We start from the raw sequence: 19,788 nt of genomic DNA on the forward strand, positions 1-19,788 counted from the left end.
GGCCAAGCTGAATAGAAATATCTTACAACATGTCTAAAAGATGTTCAGGCTTTTGGCAAATTTCCATAAGGGAGGGAGTTCCAACATATGCTCCTTAAATTCCAGCCTTGAAAATGTCTTCTCTTTTTTCAAAAGCAAATGCCAAGCAGTATACGATGCACTACCTTGTTAAAATGAAAAAATAAAATATAATGTAAGCCCTCACAGAGTCGAACAGAGAACAACAAAACAAAAAGGCATTGAGTTGTACACAAGTAGGTTATACTGAGTGTGGACTCATTGAAATTTTTAAACCTAAGTTAGTCATTATTTTCAGGTCTGCTGTAAGTAGAATACAGCCTAATGCAATTTGCAGGTGCAGTGGCAAGTGAACTAGCACCCCCAACAGATAGAATATTCAAAGTAAGTACAAAAAGTAATTTGCTACCTACCTATCCATCATGGTTCTGCCCCATTGGGTACCATTGGGTAGTGTTTCAGCAGGGTGATTCCATAGAAACAGAGACATGTTTCTAGACCTTGTGGCTGTAAAAACAGGTGAAATGTATGAAACCAGAAAAGGGGTTTATTGGGATTGCCTGGGGGGCAGGGGGTTGCTTTTGTGCCTGTATAACTGTTTCTCCTCTTCCACAACTAGCAGAGACAGAATAAAATATGCAAAATAAACAAATGTGTATTCAAGTGTAGTGTATCAGTCAAATCATTCAGCTGCTGAAAGCAGACTTTATTTTTTGTTCAGAATGCGTACCCCTTTTGAGTATCAAGAATCTTGCATCCATATGAGATTGCACAGGCTATACAACCAGCTACTGGGGTCCTGCTCTTTGGCTCATCAATAAAAGCTTTTTGGTGTTGGCCAAAGTCACTCTCCTGGGAAATATATATGGTGCCATCTTTTTTCCATTCGTAAGGGGTGTGGTGAATGGGAAAGGCACTTAAAAAAAATAATCCTGAGATCCAGTCAGAAATCTTCTATCCAGAGCTTTTGTATCACATGAGCGCTGGCCCCCAAATCAGAAAGGGAGTGATGTCAAATGGCCCAGGGCCAACATTGATTCTGACAATAGAGAGATGCTGATACAGGGCAAAAACAATCAAATTCAAGTACCTTGACCGAGAATCAAAGAACAGAGTAAAGTGAGGGCCAACTTCAGCAATGTTAGCTTCTTATCTGTACCCCTAAATGCAGGGGTTTGGTTTTTTAATTGGTGTGCATAAGTGTGTGGAGGATCCTGATCAGGAACCTAGTATATTGGGGGGGGGGGTTAGAATTAGATTTCATAGATATGTTCAGGCCAGGCAAAAAAAAACATCCAAAGGGGATACAATGCAAAGGGCAGAGGGGTTTGTGGCTTGGGGAGAGTCCTAAGGACCAGTTACAAAGGACTGGAGAGCCACATTGACCCACATGCCTGAGCTTCCCTATTCCCAGATTAGTTCCTCTAGCCAAAGGGATCTTAGGGCTTATGTTTATCAAATAGAAGTTCTGCTGTACCAGGTATGCTTGGGCACTCCTAAAATAGCTCTTTGGATTTTTGCTGTGGTCTATGCTTAGTGTTGCTTGCAAAACAAACCAACACACACACAAAAAGAGCTGATTAATTCCTGTGCAAACATGCCAACAAGTTGTCAGCTTTAACTTATTGCAATTAGGGGGTCAACTTTTAAGTTTTCTCCCTGTGTTCCTTTGTCTCCTCTTACGCTTTTTACAGAACTGGATTGTGTTGAAGCAGATGTTTCTAAGGAAAAGCTCATTCAGAGGGAAACCAGTTCTGCAGAAAGTAGGGGACCAGATGGGATATCTGCATGGCTGGCTCCAGAACTGTGCTCTATGGCCTGCACTGAAACCCTGATGGACACTCCTGCTACTGAGCACTGTTTGATCTTTTCCCTCCCAGATAAAAGAAGACAGCAAGGAAAGCAACAATCAGGAGGAGGAAGAAGTCGAGACAGTAGATGACACTTACGTGGTGATGATGAGCTCAGAATCTCTCTGCAATGGACTTTGTACGTTTCTGGTATAGAGATCTCCAACACTGCTTCTTCTCCACGGTGACAATATAAATTTATATGTCCTAATGTATACATCCACAGGGAAGACCTACAGTTTTGTGAGCAGCTTCTACCTTAGTGAATTTAAAGCACATTAGCTTTTTGCCATTAACCATTTTCTTCTCCCCTTGAGCACACTCCATCCTCTGGTATTCCTGGTGTTTTACCACTAGCATCCATTGCCCTAAACTGCACACAAGCACCAGGACTCCACAGGCACTCCAGTGGCCGTCTTGAAGACCATAGCTCCTTATCTGAGTCTAGAAAGGAGCACCTTTGGCTATGTAGCAAAAGGAGGCTGGTACCAGTCCCTCCTTTGGACTAACCTAAGTTCCTCACTGCACTGCATTGTCAAAACAGCTGTCAGGAAGTCCATGTCCCTGGCAGCCAGTCCTCACCAGCTCCCCAGGAATTCCCAAAGGCTCACCCACTTCGGGTGGTCTGTGAAGAACCCCTACCATCTGAATTCAATGGAATTTGATTTGTGATACTGTAAGACAGAATATAAGAAGTAAAAAGAATAATATAATAATAATAATAATATATTATTTATACCCTGCCCATCTGGCTGGGTTTCCCTGGCCACTCTGGGTGGCTCCCAGCTGAATATTAAAACGCAATACAGCATTAAACATTAAAAACTTCCCTAAACAGATGTCCCTTCAGAATTCTTTTAAAAGTAAGATAGTTACTTATTGCTTTAACATCTGATGGCAGAGTGTTCCCCAGGGCAGGTGCCACTACCAAGAAGGCCCTCTGCCTGGTTCCCTGCAACCTCACTTCTCACACACAGTGAGGGAACCGCCAGAAGGCCCTCATTGCTGGACCACAGTGTCTGGGCTGAACAATGGAGGTGGAGACACTTCTTCAGGTGTACAGGACCGAGGCTGTTTAGGGTTTTAAAGGTCAGCACTGACACTTTGAATTGTGCTTGGAAACATACTGGAAACCAATGCAGATCTCTCAGGACCAGTGTTATATGGTCTCGGCAGCCACTCCCAGTCACCAGTCTAGCTGCCACATTCTGGATTAATTGTTTCAAAGGTAGCCCCACATAGAATGCATTGCAGTAGTCCAAGCGGGAGATAACTAGAGCATGCACCACTCTGGCGAGACAGTCTGCGGGCAGGTAGGGTCTCAGCCTGCTTACCAGATGGAGCTGGTAGACAGCTGCCCTGGACACAGAATTGACCTGCACCTCCATGGACAGCTGTGAATCCAAAATGATTCCTAGGCTGTGTCCCTTGTCCTTCGGGGGCACAGTTACCCCATTCAGGACCAGGGAGTCCTCCACACCAGCCCGCCCCCTGTCTCCCAAGAACAGTACTTCTGTCTTGTCAGGATTCAACCTCAATCTGTTAGCTGCCATCCATCCTCCAACTGCCTCCAGACACTCACACAAGACTGGTTCTGATTTAAAAGAGAGGTAGAGCTGGGTATCATCCGCATATTGATGAACGCCCAGCCCAAACCCCCTGATGATCTCTCCCAGCAATAAAATGCAGTTAAAAAGCATACAGCATCTATGCTACAAACAGGCATAGGTCTACCAAGACTCATAGCCATTTTCAAGTGGTTCATGGGTGGTGGGGAGCCACTTTATTATATCTTTATAATGACCCTTAGTTTTGCCACTGTTGGTAGTCGGCCAGACCTCTCAAATGAAGCCAGTGCCAAGTAGCTGGGTCATATCCCAGCCTCAGATGTCGGCAGTTCAGCTATCAATGGGTGGAGGCATTGTTAACTGCAGCTGCAAGCAAATGGAATGCACGAGGGGCATCAATTCATCCAAAATAGAGACCGTATCTAAAAAACAGCAACTATGTGGAAGCCATTTGCCTTCCCCACTACCCTGGATGGCTTCATCCTTTATATGTGTGCTCAGTGAGACACCAGGGCCTCACAAACCCATTAAAGGACCATCTTTGCAGCAATTCTAGCATTTCTTCTCCTAAGGGCAACATTTACTCCATGTTAAAGAATGCCAAATGATAAGCTGGCGAGTCACAGTCTATTAAAAATATATAACCCCATACAGCTGCATAAGTTATAGCCTGCTCGACTCACTCCTATGTGCTGTGCTGCATTCATAATCGAGCAATTTGAGCTCAGAGTGGGGGCGCGCACGAAGGGGAGCAGACACAGTTCTGGGTTTCCACCACCATTTGGAGAAAGCCTAACATTATCACACGCATGAATATGTTACGCAGGAAAGTTACAAAATCTAATGAAAACCTCCACCATTCATTTAATAAATATTTTAGGTGCTTTTTCACTGGAGTTATACATGTGTCAGCTTTTCCACTGTATTAGTTCATGAAAGTTTTATAAGCAGTGCTGCCGTTGCTTCAGTGGAAATCTGTGAAATATGAAATGCTTCCAGATGGCATACTGTATTTTAAAATGAAATAATGATAATATGTCCTCCCCAGCATTAGCCGCCAGGCCAAACCCAAGAGAACAGCCTGGAGCCTGCTGGAAAATCCAGAAGGACTCGAGAATGGTTGGTGATGGAGATGAAAAGGAAAGAAAGGCTAAAACAGGAGGAGAAGAAGAAGAAAATAAATTAGGGGAAAATCCACAATGCTCAAGTGAGGAGGAGGAGGAGGAGGAGGAGGAGGAGGAGGAGGAGGAGGAGGAGGAGGAGGCTCCTAAAGGAAGAAGCAAAGATGTGGTCTACCCTGAGAGGCCACCTTTGCCGCCTCGAATCCCACTTACCACCGCAAGACAAGATGGGGTTTTCAACTGGACCAAAGGTACGGAGTCATGAAAGCAAACAAATTCTCCCAAAATATTTGCAGTATTTATTTAATTAATCTAGATATTTCCGTGCAGCCATTTTATGCTGCCTGTTGCTGGTGATGAGAACAGATTACCATGAGCACATGGCACCAGCATTCAAAGACCTGCAGTAACTGCAGTGTTAGTTGTGGGGCATAGGAATTTGTTCATTTCCCCCCTCAAAATATAGTCTGGCCCCCCACAAGGTCTGAGGGACAGCGGACCGGCCCCCTGCTGAAAAAGTTTGCTGACCCCTGCTATTGTAGAAAATCTCACCTGAACCAGCCCTATCAATATTGGATCTGGATATAGATACAGGTATAACTGGTTCACATAAACCAAAATAACTATGGAGCATAGAAATGTGCAAAGTGTTGTGACAAAATAGTCTGGGGGTTTTTTAACTGCCATAAAATATGGTGGGTGCTGCCGCCCATGATAAAGATATTGCTCTCTTGCCAAATCACCTTTTGCGTGGCTGTGCCCTTGAAGTGCCACTGTTCCCACAAGAGCAGCCGGCAGAGGAGGGGAGAAGCGATCAAAGGATTTATTGGAAAGGGTTTGGAATGGCTCGTCGGCCCGCCAAACTGGCACATGGCGGCGCCACACATGAATAATTCTATTGCATCACGGACGTGTCTCTAAGCAGGCAGACGTGCGCACTAACTCCAGGCAGTGCCAGTTAATATCCTGGGGATGAAGCCGAATCCCTCTGAAGCACTTTCTGTATGAATCTTTCAGTTTAATTGCGCTGTGTTTCTGTGAAGCATTAGGTTGGTTTCATCTTTGGGGGGGGTGCGATCGTTTCTTTTTCAAAGAGAAACTGTAATGAGTCATCCATCCACATTCTTTAGAGAGTCATTTGCTGCAGGTACTGCAGGAGAAGAGCTGCAGAGCAACCTGGAGTCAACCCACCGCTGCCATCCTTTGTTTGCCAGTGGCATGAGTGCCCCCTGTGGAAGCTGGGAGGTCAGAGTGCTAACATAGTAGAGATAATAATAATAATAATAATAATAATAATAATAATAATAATAATAATAATAATGGCAAGTTGGGAAGGGGCTCTTCTTCATATGAAACACAGGATGCCACACTTGTTTTTCTCCAATGCTCTCTGTTTTAATTTGCCTTTCGTTAACAGTCATCGAGGAAATATCTCTGATTGTAGCAGTCATGAGGAAATATCTCTGCATTCAATGGGTTTACTATCCGCGTTGCTGTGTATGCAGTAGCTGAACTGTATGAATGGGCACCTGGAGCTTTTTTCACACAAACACTTGTACATAGAATCATAGAATTGTAGAGTTGGAAGGGACCCTAAGGGTCATCTAGTCCAACCCCCTGCAATGCAGGAATCTCAGCTAAAGCATCCATGAGAGATGGCCATCCAACGTCTGCATAAAAACCTCCAAGGAAGGAGAGTCCACAACCTCCTGAGGGAGACTGCTCCACTGTTGAACAGCTCTTACTGTCAGAAAGTTTTTCCTGGTGTTTGGTCAGAATCTCCTTTCTTGTTACTAGAAGCCACTGGTTCGAACCCTACTCTCCAGAGCAGGACAAAATGTGTAGAGACAACAAATGGCTGTGTAGTGTGTGAAAAGTCCTTGTGTGTATGAAGCATTTCTTTTAATTCTCCTGTAATAGCCATTTCCTAAAACAGCCTTCCCTAGTATAGTGGTACCTCAGGTTACATATGCTTCAGGTTACAGATGCTTCAGGTTACAGACTCCGCTAACCCAGAAATAGTAACAGTAATAATAATAATAAATTTTATTTATATCCCGCCCTCCCCAGCCAAAGCTGGGCTCAGAGCGGCTAACAACAGTAAAACCTCGGGTTAAGAACTTTGCTTCAGGATGAGAACAGAAATTACACCACGGCAGTGTGGCGGCAGCGGGAGGCCCCATTAGCTAAAGTGGTGCTTCAGGATAAGAACAGTTTCAGGTTAAGAACGGACCTCTGAAACGAATTAAGTACGTAACCCAAGGTACCACTGTACACTGTACCACTGTGTGTTTTTTACTGTACATGCACAACCCTTCTTGCATCTTATCTGTTGGTTCTTTTTCACTCAGTCAGAGCTACGCTTCTCCCATGATGTCCCCCCACCCCTGCAGTTCTGAATCTGGGCTTACTGTGAATGGTTTTTGCAGAATTTCTATGTCAACAGTGCAAAATATGTGCAATTTTTAGGCAAATTTGTGTTTCCCAAAAGTCCTTAAGTACCCAGCAATGACCGTGTTTTTCGTACTGTCTAACATCCTCACTACTCTTGAGCTTAAAGCGAGACAGACACCTCTCCAGATTACACAATTATAAGGAGCCCATAATACTTTTTTTAGCATTTATATAGCAGTTTACAAGAGTTCATCCCGATGAATTTGTATTGTTTTTAAAAGGCCATTTCGCCTCTAATAGAAATGGCAGGCAACTGTGGTCTTAAGGGAATAAATGTGATTTTGAGCTGTCCAATTTATAGAGGTATACATGGTCTTTGTATGCAACGTGCAAAGATTTTTACTAAGGCTTATTTTAACAGGCGTATGGTGGTGTTTTCATTCGCCCTGGAAACCCAGGAGTCTGGATAATGATGTTGCTGTTGTGCGTGTTTTGTAGAATGGGAAGCAGAGAAAGAACAAAAGAAAACCGATGAGTTACATGAGAAGGAGAAAGAAGAAGGTGAATCTGAGAAATCAGAAGAGGAAGATCCATACAGCTCTGCTCTTGTGGATGATGGTGTGTACGATATCATTTTTGACAACGACAACAAAGAGCGAAGAAAAGGTGGCAGGTCCTTTATTATGAACCGGCCACCAGCGCCTGCACCTCGTCCTTTGTTTGCACCCACAAAAGAGGAGAGCACTCCTTATATAGCACAAGGTAACTTTTGTTTGCCATTCACTTTCCCTAAAGTTCCATTAATGCCCAGCGAATATCTGTTGTAAATATACAGAATAATCTCAGTCTAACATTCTTTGTACATTCATGTTCAGCTCTTTGCAGAAAAACACGACACATAAAAAACTTAAATATTATGGTTTTGTTAGTGGATAAAGAGTTAGTATGGGTTGGAAGGCAGAGCTATGTGTCCCTTAACGCCTGCTCAGGATATTGTCCTGTTGCCAGTGATGAAGTAAGATTCAGGCACCAAAGCATTTTTGGTTAACTCTGCTTTTTAAACTCTATTCAGACCAGCCACAGGCGCCATTAAGTGCCTATCAGGAGTCCACCCATAAAGTAGAGTACCCAATGCTAGAATCCAGGCGTTATTATTATTATTTATTACATTTACATACTGTCCTTCATCCAAAGATCACAGGGAGGTTTGCAACGTGACACAACAGCATTGATTTGCTGCAGTGGCAATCCTGCCCTTGAGGAACAGGAAAAGCGAAAGCATCAGTGCAGACTGGAAACAAGCAAGTTGAATAATGTTTCTTAATTTTATTTTATTTTTAAAGACCCCTGAGAACTTCTAAGGTACTTACATCAGTTTTATACCAGTTTAACTGTCATGATTTGGTGCCAGAGGCACCATATAGACCATGTTAAGAATCATTAACTGGATATTCCTAGCTCACTTAAGGAGCTACACTTCACAAGGCCTTTGGGAGAAAGCTTTTTTTCTTTTCTTTTTTGCACTGAAAACATCAGCGGATGATCTGTAAACAGATTCTCATTTAACGAGGAGTTTGGCGGTGAATCTGGGGGTGGTAGTTATCTCAAGGCTGTCATTTATGCATAATTAGCTAGCAAAAGGCAATGAACAGTTGAAGACTAAATGTCTCAGTTCAGGAAATGGAGTAAGCTGAGATCAAGCTTTCTCAGCCTGGTGTCGTCTTGGTGTTTGGGATTATAATTCCCATCATCCCCAGCCAGCAAGGCTACACATACAAAAATGGTTAAAGCAGGGAAATGTTTCCCCACCAATGTTTAGTTCAATTTGCAATAATATCAGGTGCACATTGCAAAACATGTTGTCCCCTTCAAGAAAGAGTGGGATCTATTTCTTACTCCGTACACACCTCCCCCTGCCCTCAATCATTGCACCATCTATACTCAGATAAATATTCAGTAACATAGGAAAATTTCATCAGGACGAAGCCACGCCGTCGTGCCAAATGGCTTTATGTCCAGATGGCGTGCACTCTCGACGCGCTTCCTTCCTGTTCCTTGGCTTCTTAATATTCCTCACCAGGTTATTTCAATATGCTTCCAATTACACAATGTCAGAATAACTGTTAAATAAATGCATGAGAGCATTTTGTTTCGTAGCACATAGCAAAAGGTTTGTGCTCATTAAAGGCACAGGATCATCCGCCCAGGAGACTGAAGTTAGCACAGCTTAACCACAGAGACAGGTGCAGTTTTGCTTACAGTGATCTGCCATGTAGTTCAGCTCTGACCTTAGAGAATTGCCTCAGGCCTAAGGGGGATACTTCAGTCTCTGTGCCTGCTGACTCATTGGCATCCCTGGATAAGACTGCCAAGGAAGAAGCCTGCTTAGCGCTGTTGTAATTCCCTGCCCCTCTTTGATTTGCCACACAAACACATTCCAGTAGTCAACATACTTTACAGTAAAGTCTTGTTGCTTTCCATGGGATGTGCATTGCAAACCTGTGAATGCTTCTTCAGAAGTAAGTTCCACTATGTATGATGACCTCTGTCAAGAGAGAGACAAGGGAAACATGTCCCTGTTAATTCTTCTCAACTTCTCCAGTGTGGTGTAGTGGTTAAGAGCGGTAGACTCGTAATCTGGGGAACCGGGTTCGCGTCTCCGCTCCTCCACATGCAGCTGCTGGGTGACCTTGGGCCAGTCACACTTCTTTGAAGTCTCTCGGCCCCACTCACCTCACAGAGTGTTTGTTGTGGGGGAGGAAGGGAAAGGAGAATGTTAGCAGTGCACTCCTTCAGGTAGTGATAAAGCGGGATATCAAATCTAAATCCAAACACTTCTCAGCGGCTTTTGATACCATCAACCATGGTATCCTTCTGGAGCAACTCTCCGAACTAGGAGTGGGTGGCACCGCTTTGACGTGGTCCCAGTCCTACTTGAATGGTCACTCCCAGAGGGTGTTACTTGGGGGGGGGGTTCAGCCCCGTGGAACCTTCAATATGGGGTTACACAGGGCTCAATCCTACCCCCTACGTTGTTTAACATCTACATGAAACTTCTGGGTGGGGTTATCTGGAGGTTTGGAGTATGTTGTCAGCAGTATGCTGATGACACTCAGCTCTATTTCTCCTTTACATCTGCAGATGAGGCAGTGGAAGTTCTGGACCAGTGTCTTGCCTCAGTAATTGACTAGATGAGAGCCAACAAACTGAAACTCAATCCAGATAAGACTGAGGGTGGGTTAGTGGGTGGTTCCCTAGACCGGATGGGTGGGAGATTGCCTGCTTCAGATGGGGTTACACTTCCTCTGAAGGAGCAGGTTCATAGCTTGGGGGCACTCCTGGATCCTTTGCTGTTGCTTGAGGTTCAGGTGGCCTCAGTGGCCTGGTGTGCCTTCCAGCAGCATTGGCTGGTGGCCCAGCTACGCCCCTATCTGGACAGGGATAGCCCAACTACTGTTGTTTATGCTTTGGTAACCTCAAGGTTAGATTACTGCAATGTGTTATATGTAGGGCTGCCTCTGAAGTTGGTTCAGAAACTTCAGCTGGTGCAGATTTCAGAGGCCAAGTTCCTCACTGGAGCAAGACGGTTTGAGCATATTACACCGATCCCGGCCCAACTGCACTGGCTGCAGATTAGTTTCCAGGCCCTGATTCAAAGTGCTGGTTTTGACCTATAAAGACTTAAAAGGCTCAGGACCGCAATACCTCAAGGACTGCCTCATTTCATATGAACCTACCCAGACCCTGAGATCATCTTCTGAGGCCCTTCTTCGTGTGCCTCCTCCTCAAGAGGTCCGGAGGGTGGCAACACAAGAACAGGACTTCTGTGCAGTAGCTCTCCATCTGTGGAATGCTCTCCCCAGGGAAGTTCACCTGGCACCTTCATTATACATCTTTAGGTGCCAAGCCAAAACGTTCCTTTTTAACCAGGCCTTTGGTTGATTTGATTGACATTCAATGCCCTTTTAAAATGTGTGTTGGGGGGGTTATGGGTTGTTTTTTATTCTGATTATGTATTTTGTGGTTTTATATTTTGATTTTATTCTATGAACTGCCCTGAGACGCCAGGGTATATGGTGGTATGTAAATAATAATAATAATAATAATAATAATAATAATAATAATAATAATAGAAACAGAGCTTATTCTCAAGTAACTGTACAAAAAATGCAGCCTCAAAGCAAAACTAGGTACTACATTGAATATGTGTGAATGCATCCCCCATCAACTTTTTAAAAAAATTGTTTTGGCAAAAGCAGCCATGGGAGGGGCTAACTCTTCTCCTGCCACCATGACAATTCCGTTAGCAAATCACTCCAAGCCACCACACTATAGCTGCTATTAGGCAATGAAGGGAAAACGTAAGTGGCCAATACAGGCTTATATGCAGGCCTGGGGTCATCACTTGCCCCAGCCCAGCAGTGACTGGTGGTCCCCAGTGGCTCAGAGGGGCCCCTCACCAGTCCAACTGGTGGTAAAGGGAGAGCTACATTGTGCAGCAATGGTGTCTTCATAGTAAATGGAACCATGTTGCTAGCGTTTCTGCAGCATTAAAATAAGCAGCAAAAATAAGCAGATTGAACAACTTAACCCAGTCTCTGAGTCTGCCTTCACTGGCCCATTCATTGGCATTCAGCTTTATTTGTTGGGATGCAATGTATTTCAGGGGCACATCTCTTAACCTTCCACCCACCAGCCTGAGTTCTTGCTAGAACTGCAGTTTTATTTTGATGGTCTGATAGCAAGCACATTCTCATTCAAAGCACAATTTCCCTTAATGTTGTTTCATTCACATCGAGTGTTTCCTTCAAGTCAACAAGACTTGTATAATGTCATCAATGATATTTGAGGGCTTTTGTCATAACAGGTGGTGCTTCCAATGGAGCAAATCAGTTTTTTGCTGCCTCAACATCCTACATTAGATAGTGAAAGCTTAGAAAATAAGATCAGAGAGAAGGAACTGAATTCACAAAAGTTAATGTTTTCTGAATGTAGTCTCTATAGCTCTTTCTTGCTTTGGTTCACGATATCATTTGAAACCATCTCATCAATGTCCCTTTTCAGTACATTATTCCCAAAGCAATTCTGCACAGAATCAATATACAATAATCACTCCACCATTAGAAAAGCAGGTGCTTATGTACTGGGAACCAGAATGAGTCCAGCAGGACCTGTGCTTGCTCAAAGATCAGTTCTACCATCAAGTTTCATTGGAGTCAATGGAAAGCTGCAGATGACTGCCCCCATCTGCCTCCACAGCCATAGGAAGTTGTCTTACACTGAACCACACCATTGGTCCATCTAGTTCAGCGTTGGCAGTGACTCTCCAGGCTTTCAAGCATGGCTCTCTTCAAATCCTACCTGGAGATGCTGGGGATTAAACCCAGGTTTTTCTCCATACAAAGTGGATTTGTAGTTGGTTGTTCACATCATCCTAGGGGAAAAAGTGAAAAGTGGGGTGCCACAGGGTTTTGTCCAAGGCCCTGGGATCCAGTATGATCTTAACAGAATGGAGAACTGGGCCGAAACTACAAAATGAATTTCAATAGAGGCAGGAAGAACCAGCTCCATACAAACCCTTGCTTGCAAGAAGTACATGTGAAAAGGATCTCAAGGTTTTAGTAGACCACAAGCTCAACATGAGTCAACAGTGTGATGCAGCAGCAGCAGCAGCAAAAAAAGGGGGAATTTTATTCTAGGTTGCATCAACTGTTCAAGGGAAGTAATAGTACCACTCAATTCTGCCTTAGTCAGAGCACACCTGGAGTATTGTGTCCAGTTCTAGCCACCACAGTTAAAGGAGAATATTGACAAGTTGGAATGTGTGCAAAGGATGACAACCAAGATGATTAAGGGTCTGGAAACCAAGCCTTAGAGTTGAGGGAGTTGGATATCTTTGTCCCAGAAAAGAGAAGACTGAGGAGAGATTTGATAGAAATCTTCAAATATCTAACAGGTTGTCACATGGAAGATGGAGCAAACTTGGGTAGGACCTAAACCAATGGCTTCCAGTTACAAGAAATGAGATTCTGACTAAACATCATGAAGAACTTTCTGACAGTAAGAGCTGTTTGGCAGTGGAACAAACTCCTTTGGAAGTTTGTACTCATTGGAATTTTTTAAGCAGAGATTTAAGCATCTGTCATGGATGCTTTAACGGAGATTCCTGCATTGCAGGGGGTTGGACTAGATGACCAGGTGTAACGTCCAACTGTACAAATCTGTGATTCTATGGTTCATCTAGTCCAAGCCCCTTATCAATAAAGAATGTACAACCCAAGATAAAACTACACACCCCTAACAGATAGTCATCCATCAGCCGCTTAAGTATCTCCAGTGGATGAAAGATCCTCAGCTCTTGGGCAGTATGTTCCACTGCCAAACAGCTTCCACCCATTTCCACCCATAGGTCCTCTGTGGAGCAAGAGCAGGGTCCGCTTGCCCATGAGACAGGGTGAAACAGCCATCTTGGGCAGCGGAAGAGGTGGCACTCCTGTGGGCACCTCACTCATCCCACCACTTCAACCCCTAGTGAAGTATCAGCAGCTTCTGGCAAGATCCTGCTGAAATCTCACAAGAACTCATTGAATTCTTGCAGAATCTCACAGAGGCCACAAGATCTCACAGAGAGAGAATAAGTCTGCTCCATCCTCTATGGGGCAATCCAGCCATGATTTCCTTAATCATCTCTTCTCCGGGTGAAACATACCCAGCTCTTTCACCTATTCCTCATAGGACTTAAGTTTCCAGACCTTCAATATGCTGTCCATCCACTGGATGTGCTCCAGTTTATCATTGCCAAAATCGGGTGCCTTGGCTTGTTAAGTGTTGTGAGAAATGTCAACATGTTTCTTCACTGTTTTCTCCTCAAATCATAGCATGCCCGTGTGCCTGCTGTGTTGCAGTTTAGTTGCGTGTTTTCCTAATTCCGTCCAAAAAAAGGGAATAATTTATTTTCTCTTACCTCGCCCACTCAGAGTGTTTGTTGCCAGCTGAAAATGATTTTCAGCAAGACGCTGAATGTAAAGTGGTTCTAGCAATTTGACTTTGAACAGCTGGAGAAGTAATTCCATTTATTTCATTGCTGTGGCATTGCAAAACTCAGCAGAAATACCCAGGCCTATCAGTTAAAGTACTTCCCAATCAGGGACATTGTTGAATGTATCCCTGTCCTGGACCCAATTTATTTTCTCTTTGGGTAATTTGTTAGAGGACACGCTCTTCACTTTCCTGCCCTTGGCCATTAACATTTGGCCTGTCCATGACTTAACATCCATTGGGTAGGGTAGAATTCTCTTCAAACCCTGACCCCTTTGCCGCCAGCAGTTGACACTAGACGGGCGTGAAACATGAAGGCATTGCAGGAGTGGCCATATTGGTGGGGTGGCACTGTGGAGCCTGTCACCTGGCAGTAGTGGCTGTGCCACATACTGGGTTGATGCGGGCAGCACAGCAATATGGTCCAGGCAATGCCGGATACATTGGTGGAGACAGCCTGGCACTCCCATTGGTTCACCTTAACCTCATTGCTGCCCTGCCCCACTCCCTGAGCATAAGCAAAATTTCCTGCCAAAATTGCAGCACACTTCTCCAACCAAACAGCAAATAGAAAAATGTGTACATTAGGGTAGGCCATGGGTAGGAAAACTTAAGGCCCGAGGGCCAGATCAGGCCCAATCGCCTTCTAAATCCAGCCCACAGATGGTCTGGGAATCCGCATGTTTTTACAAGAGTAGAAGGAGTCCTTTTATTTAAAATGCATCTCTGGGTTATTTGTGGGGCAAAGGAATTCGTTCAAAAGAAAAAAGAAAATATAGTCTGGCCCCCCACAAGGTCTGAGGGACAGTGGACCGGCCCCCTGCTGAAAAAGTTTGCTGACCTCAGAGACCTGAGTGGGAATTTGAGCCCAGCACTCTAACCACTAAACCACTGCATACAAAAATGGGTGTCTTGTGGGAAACATTCCTGCTAGAATGCTGATGGATTATCACGAGGACTTATATATGTGTAAAAAGAAATCACATCCTGGTGAGAAAATGTGGAGAACTGAACTTCAGATTTGAGAAATGAGAAATTGAGATAAATCAGCAGATTGATGGATATGTCCTCTCTATTTGTTGACACAACCAAGCTTCCTACCATGTGTGCCAAGTGTGGTCTGGGCCAGCGGAGAGCTGGACCAGGAAGGGGAGAGCAAGGCTGCAGGGAGGTGCTTCAGTTTGAAGAGAATGGTGTGCAAGTTTTGTTATGGACAAAGGAACTTCAAGGAAAAGGCGACTTAAGCTGCTCTGAAAAAAATATATTGGAACACTCCAAATCATTCACACAGAAAATAGTAGATCTATCTGAAAGGCAACACAGAGAGATCTGCATTACAATGCATCCCTAATTATTATTATTATTATTGTATGATTATGAGATTATTGTATAATCTAAGACGCTTGTATAATCTTAGTAGGGGTGTGACTTTGAGGGGGTGTGGCTGTGAGGAGGCATGGCTGTGAGCATCGTGAAGAGATAGATACTGCACTTCTGAATTTGCCTCTACCCAGAAGTATTCCAAAATAATGCCCATCGACACTGTGAGAGCTCATGCTATTTCCTTATAATCTGTTTTCAAGGTCCTTGGATGCTCTTGTGAGGCATTGGAGTTCCGAAAAGTAATCACCATACTTATTCTGCTGCCATCTTTCATTTCCTAATTTCCTTTTCGTGTAGTTTTTCAGCAGAAGGCAACCAGAACTCATGCTGGTAATGCGAAGTTGCTGTGCGCTGCCAGAAAACCAGGTATGATGATTTTGTTGATTTATATATCCATATATATATATGGTCCAGAGAGGCTGTTCATGGCAGTATAATAACCCAATGCAACATTCTGCAAAAAAAACCTCCTGTTTGCTGGTTCCCTGACACAACTTGTGGCAGGGTAAGTTTACATTGTCAGTCTAGGACTGGATGTTAAATGCATCTATTCTTCTACAGTCCTTTCTCATTTCTTACTGTTCTTTGCCAGGCTGTGCTGCCAATGGTAGCAATCGCAGGGCAAATGTGGCAGTTAGGGAGCTAGATTGAGACTTAGGGCACAATCCAACCAGCTGGCAGGGCTTTCTCGAGAGACAGGACCAATGCCAGAGCCACAGCCCAGCCACTCAGAGGAGAAACAGTGGAAGGGAAGGGCAGAATAACTGGTACAGAGATCAGGTCCAGATCAAGCCTGACACCATCATCTGATGACAGCAAGACTGGTGCAGGATCCAGCAGATCCCAGACTGGCTCAGTCCCGCTGCCTCCTTTTCCGTGGAACATCCCATTTCAGGGCTTGTTTTAGTGCTCCCCACCAGAAATAACACTGTTGGAAAGAATGCTATGCTTGATCTACTACTTTTCTACTTGCAAGGCATTAGAAAAGGGAGCCTCCCGTGGTATAGTTCTCAGTCAGGAGCTGTGCTTTGCAACTCTACTGACCTCCAAGCTCAGGTCTTAAGTTCTAACTCAGAGAATTAGAAGTTTGCAAGTGGGTGCAGTTTAGTTTTTATAACTTCCTTTATTGGGTAAAAGTAAAGGGACCCCTGACCATTAGGTCCAGTTGTGACCGACTCTGGGGTAGCGGCACTCATTTCACTTTATTGGCCGAGGGAGCCGGCGTACAGGTTCCAGGTCATGTGGCCAGCATGACTAAGCCGCTTCTGGCGAACCAGAGCAGCGCACGGAAACACCGTTTAGGTTCCCGCTGGAGTGGTACCTATTTATCTACTTGCACTTTGACGTGCTTTCAAACTGCTAGGTTGGCAGGAGCAGGGACTGAGCAACGGGAGCTCACCCCATCACAGGGATTTGAACCACCAACCTTCTGATCGGCACGTCCTAGGCTCTGTGGTTTAACCCACAGCAGCACTCGCGGACATGACAAAAATTTAAGGATACAGAGCTATGCACAATTAGCAAGGGGAAACCTCCAGTTCAGACCACTGGGACTTTCTTTTGAGCAAATATGTAGAGTTGGCGGTCAGCATATTATCTTGTGCCCTGTTTAGGACACCACTGTGTTCATAGCCATTTAATCAATGAAAAGAGAATTCCTGACTGTTTGTTCCATTTTTATGAGCAGTGAGTTTACTGTAACCTTCAAGCGGCATTATAACATTTTCCTAGGAGATGATTAAATATCGGTATTATTGACGCTGCTGGTGCACCAATGTCCAAGGTTACTGCTCTACAAGTTCAAATAATTTCTAAGCATCAATCACCTGCTGAAATAAATGCATTTTTAATAGGCTGGCCAGATTCTCCATGCTACCATGCTACATGTAGCCCACCGGGTACAATAAAAACTGCAAATCAGAATGTTGGTCTTTTAAAGCTTTTCATTGGTACAAGACAATAAAATGAGGATCCATATATTGTTGGTTGAGGTACCACAAAAGAGCCCTCACACAAGAAGGAAGCATTAACATGACGGAGGAGGTACCATGTTATTCTACAGAAAATTAGTCAGAGCTCATCATCACCAGCTTACTACTACAGGGTTCCTATCTAATCATTAATTGGCCCTCATGCTATTAATTGAACCAGCACTTCTGACGTGTTTCGAGGTCACTTCCATGGGGAGTTTTGGCACATCATCCTTCAGTTGTCAGGCAGCACAACCCCATATATTTTTCCTCCAAAGTAAGTTCCACTGTGTGCAATGCAGCTTACACCTCACATATGATTGCAAACTGAATGTCTGATCTTCATCCATGCGGAATACAGTGAAGGCCAGGCAACTGTAATGCAAGTGAGTTTCCTGGCCAACCTATTTTACCTTCCCAGCACCGACTCAAGTGGATGTCGAGCTGCTTTAAGCTGTATACAGTCCAATGCTGTAAAGAAAAATATTGCATAGGACAGTGTTTTTGAAGCTACCAGCATGAGTTTGACCAAACTGCGGGAGGCAGTGGAAGACAGGAGTGCCTGGCTTGCTCTGGTCCATGGGGTCATGAAGAGTTGGACACAACTAAACAACAACAACAACAATGGTGTACAGCTCTAGTATAGAGATAATTCAGTATGACACAGAGTTTGTCTTCAGGAAAGTGTGGTGTGCACACTGGTTGCTGTGGAAAGCTATCTTGGTAGTGCTAGATTTCCTGTCTTTGCTTATGAACCAAAGGGCCTGGCCTTAATGTCATGTGTCAGTGATTCCTTTCTTGAGTTTCATAATTAGTTAATGGTACAGTGCTGTCTCACAAAAGGAACTCCAACGACAACTAAATTCAACAGAGTGAATTAATCAGGCAAATGGCCATGAATGTGAATGCTTTGTGTACCAGGATGAAACCCTCATCACAGCTAGATATTGGAATCCCTGACAGCACTCGTCTCATTTATCAACATAGAATTTAATCCTGGAGCTTAAAAGTTATTGATATTCCAATTGGGATCCAGATTCAAATCTGACCTAGCAGGTAGGGGAGAAGAAGAGAAGAAGAGTTTGGATTTGATATCCCGCTTTGTCACTACCCGAAGGAGTCTCGAAGTGGCTAACATTCTCCTTTCCCTTCCTCCCCCACAACAAACACTCTGTGAGGTGAGTGGGGCTGAGAGACTTCAAAGAGTGTGACTAGCCCAAGGTCACCCAGCAGCTGCATGTGGAGGAGCGGAGACGCGAACCCGGTTCCCCAGATTACGAGACTACTGCTCTTAACCACTACACCACACAAGGTCCTTGGGAAAGGTCTACCTGTTACTCATCTCTTGGTACAGGGATGGGAGATATGCAGTTATCCAAATTTTGTATGTCAGCAACTTCCATCATTCCTCACCATTGACCATGCTGGGGCTAATGGGAGCTGGAGTCCACTATCATCTGGAAAATTACAGTTTCCCTATCCCTGTCTTAATGGGAGTTGTGGCAAAGCTCTGATAATACAAAAGCTGACCAAGGAAAATAAGCTAAATGTTCTGGTGTCTCTAAGGAATCGGGGTGAAGCAACATCTTCCCCCCATCATTGAGACCTTTACCGTTTGGATTTATGCATTTATTTCCTTTATATCTTGCCTTTCTTCCAGGGGGGCTAAAGGTGGGTCACCCCCTTCCATTTGCATCCTCTCAACAACCCTGTGTGGCTGAAATATAGTGAAATTAGCCTAGGCAACTAAACAGTGTCTTCCCACCCCTAGTCTGATATGATAACCATTATATCATTTTACCACTACACCACACTGAAAAGGTATCTAGTAATTGCACTTAGGCTGTCCATTTTCTCTGCTTCAGAAATCTAGATTTCTAACATATATGCAGCTCAGAAAGGGTTTTTGCTTCTGTCCTGAATGTTTGCATTTGCTCCCTGAAGATAAAGCTCAAGGTGAGAGGACCACATACAGCACCGTCAAGCCAAGCATCCCATTGAGGCAAGAAGAGCTCATCCTATTGCAGGAGCAGGTGAAGAAGGGGGTACTTTCTGTGGATGAAGCTCTGGAGAAATTTAAAGAATGGCAGAATCACAGAAGTGGATTAGAAGCGACCCAGCAGGTAGAAGCCTCGTGTATTTTGTGTGGTGGTTACAAGCTAGCTGCTATGTTTATCAAAATATCTCTGCAGTTTTAGTGGGTTTCACATTTTCCTTCTTCTCCTGTGTTGTGTGTTTTCAAACCTGAGTTGGGTGTACCAGTGTTAGACACATAGGGAGCTTCCTTGTGCCAAGCCAGTCGCTTTGTCCATGAGATCCAGTATTATCTTCTCTGGCTGTCAGCATCCCTCCAGGATCTCAGGCAGTGTCAGAGACCAGGCTGAGGAGTGCTGCTCTGATGAGGAATGGTGGGAGCCTCCCCCTTCCCCTGACCAGGATCCTGAAG

At 44.3% G+C, this 19,788-nt stretch overlaps 1 protein-coding gene across 1 annotated transcript in view; it reads left to right on the plus strand.

Annotated features, from left to right (window-relative positions):
* The window catches only part of BANK1 (B cell scaffold protein with ankyrin repeats 1), a 172,865-nt gene that overhangs the window by 144,782 nt on the left and 8,295 nt on the right, over positions 1-19,788 (plus strand). The window contains exons 8-12 of the mRNA XM_081924246.1: positions 1,899-2,007; positions 4,485-4,808; positions 7,450-7,713; positions 15,670-15,738; positions 19,287-19,465. Coding sequence (XP_081780372.1) covers positions 1,899-2,007; positions 4,485-4,808; positions 7,450-7,713; positions 15,670-15,738; positions 19,287-19,465 — 945 coding nt within the window. The remainder of the gene's footprint in view (positions 1-1,898; positions 2,008-4,484; positions 4,809-7,449; positions 7,714-15,669; positions 15,739-19,286; positions 19,466-19,788) is intronic.

Source organism: Podarcis melisellensis (assembly GCF_964234715.1).
Source record: "Podarcis melisellensis genome assembly, chromosome: 9".
Taxonomy (NCBI): domain Eukaryota; kingdom Metazoa; phylum Chordata; class Lepidosauria; order Squamata; family Lacertidae; genus Podarcis; species Podarcis melisellensis.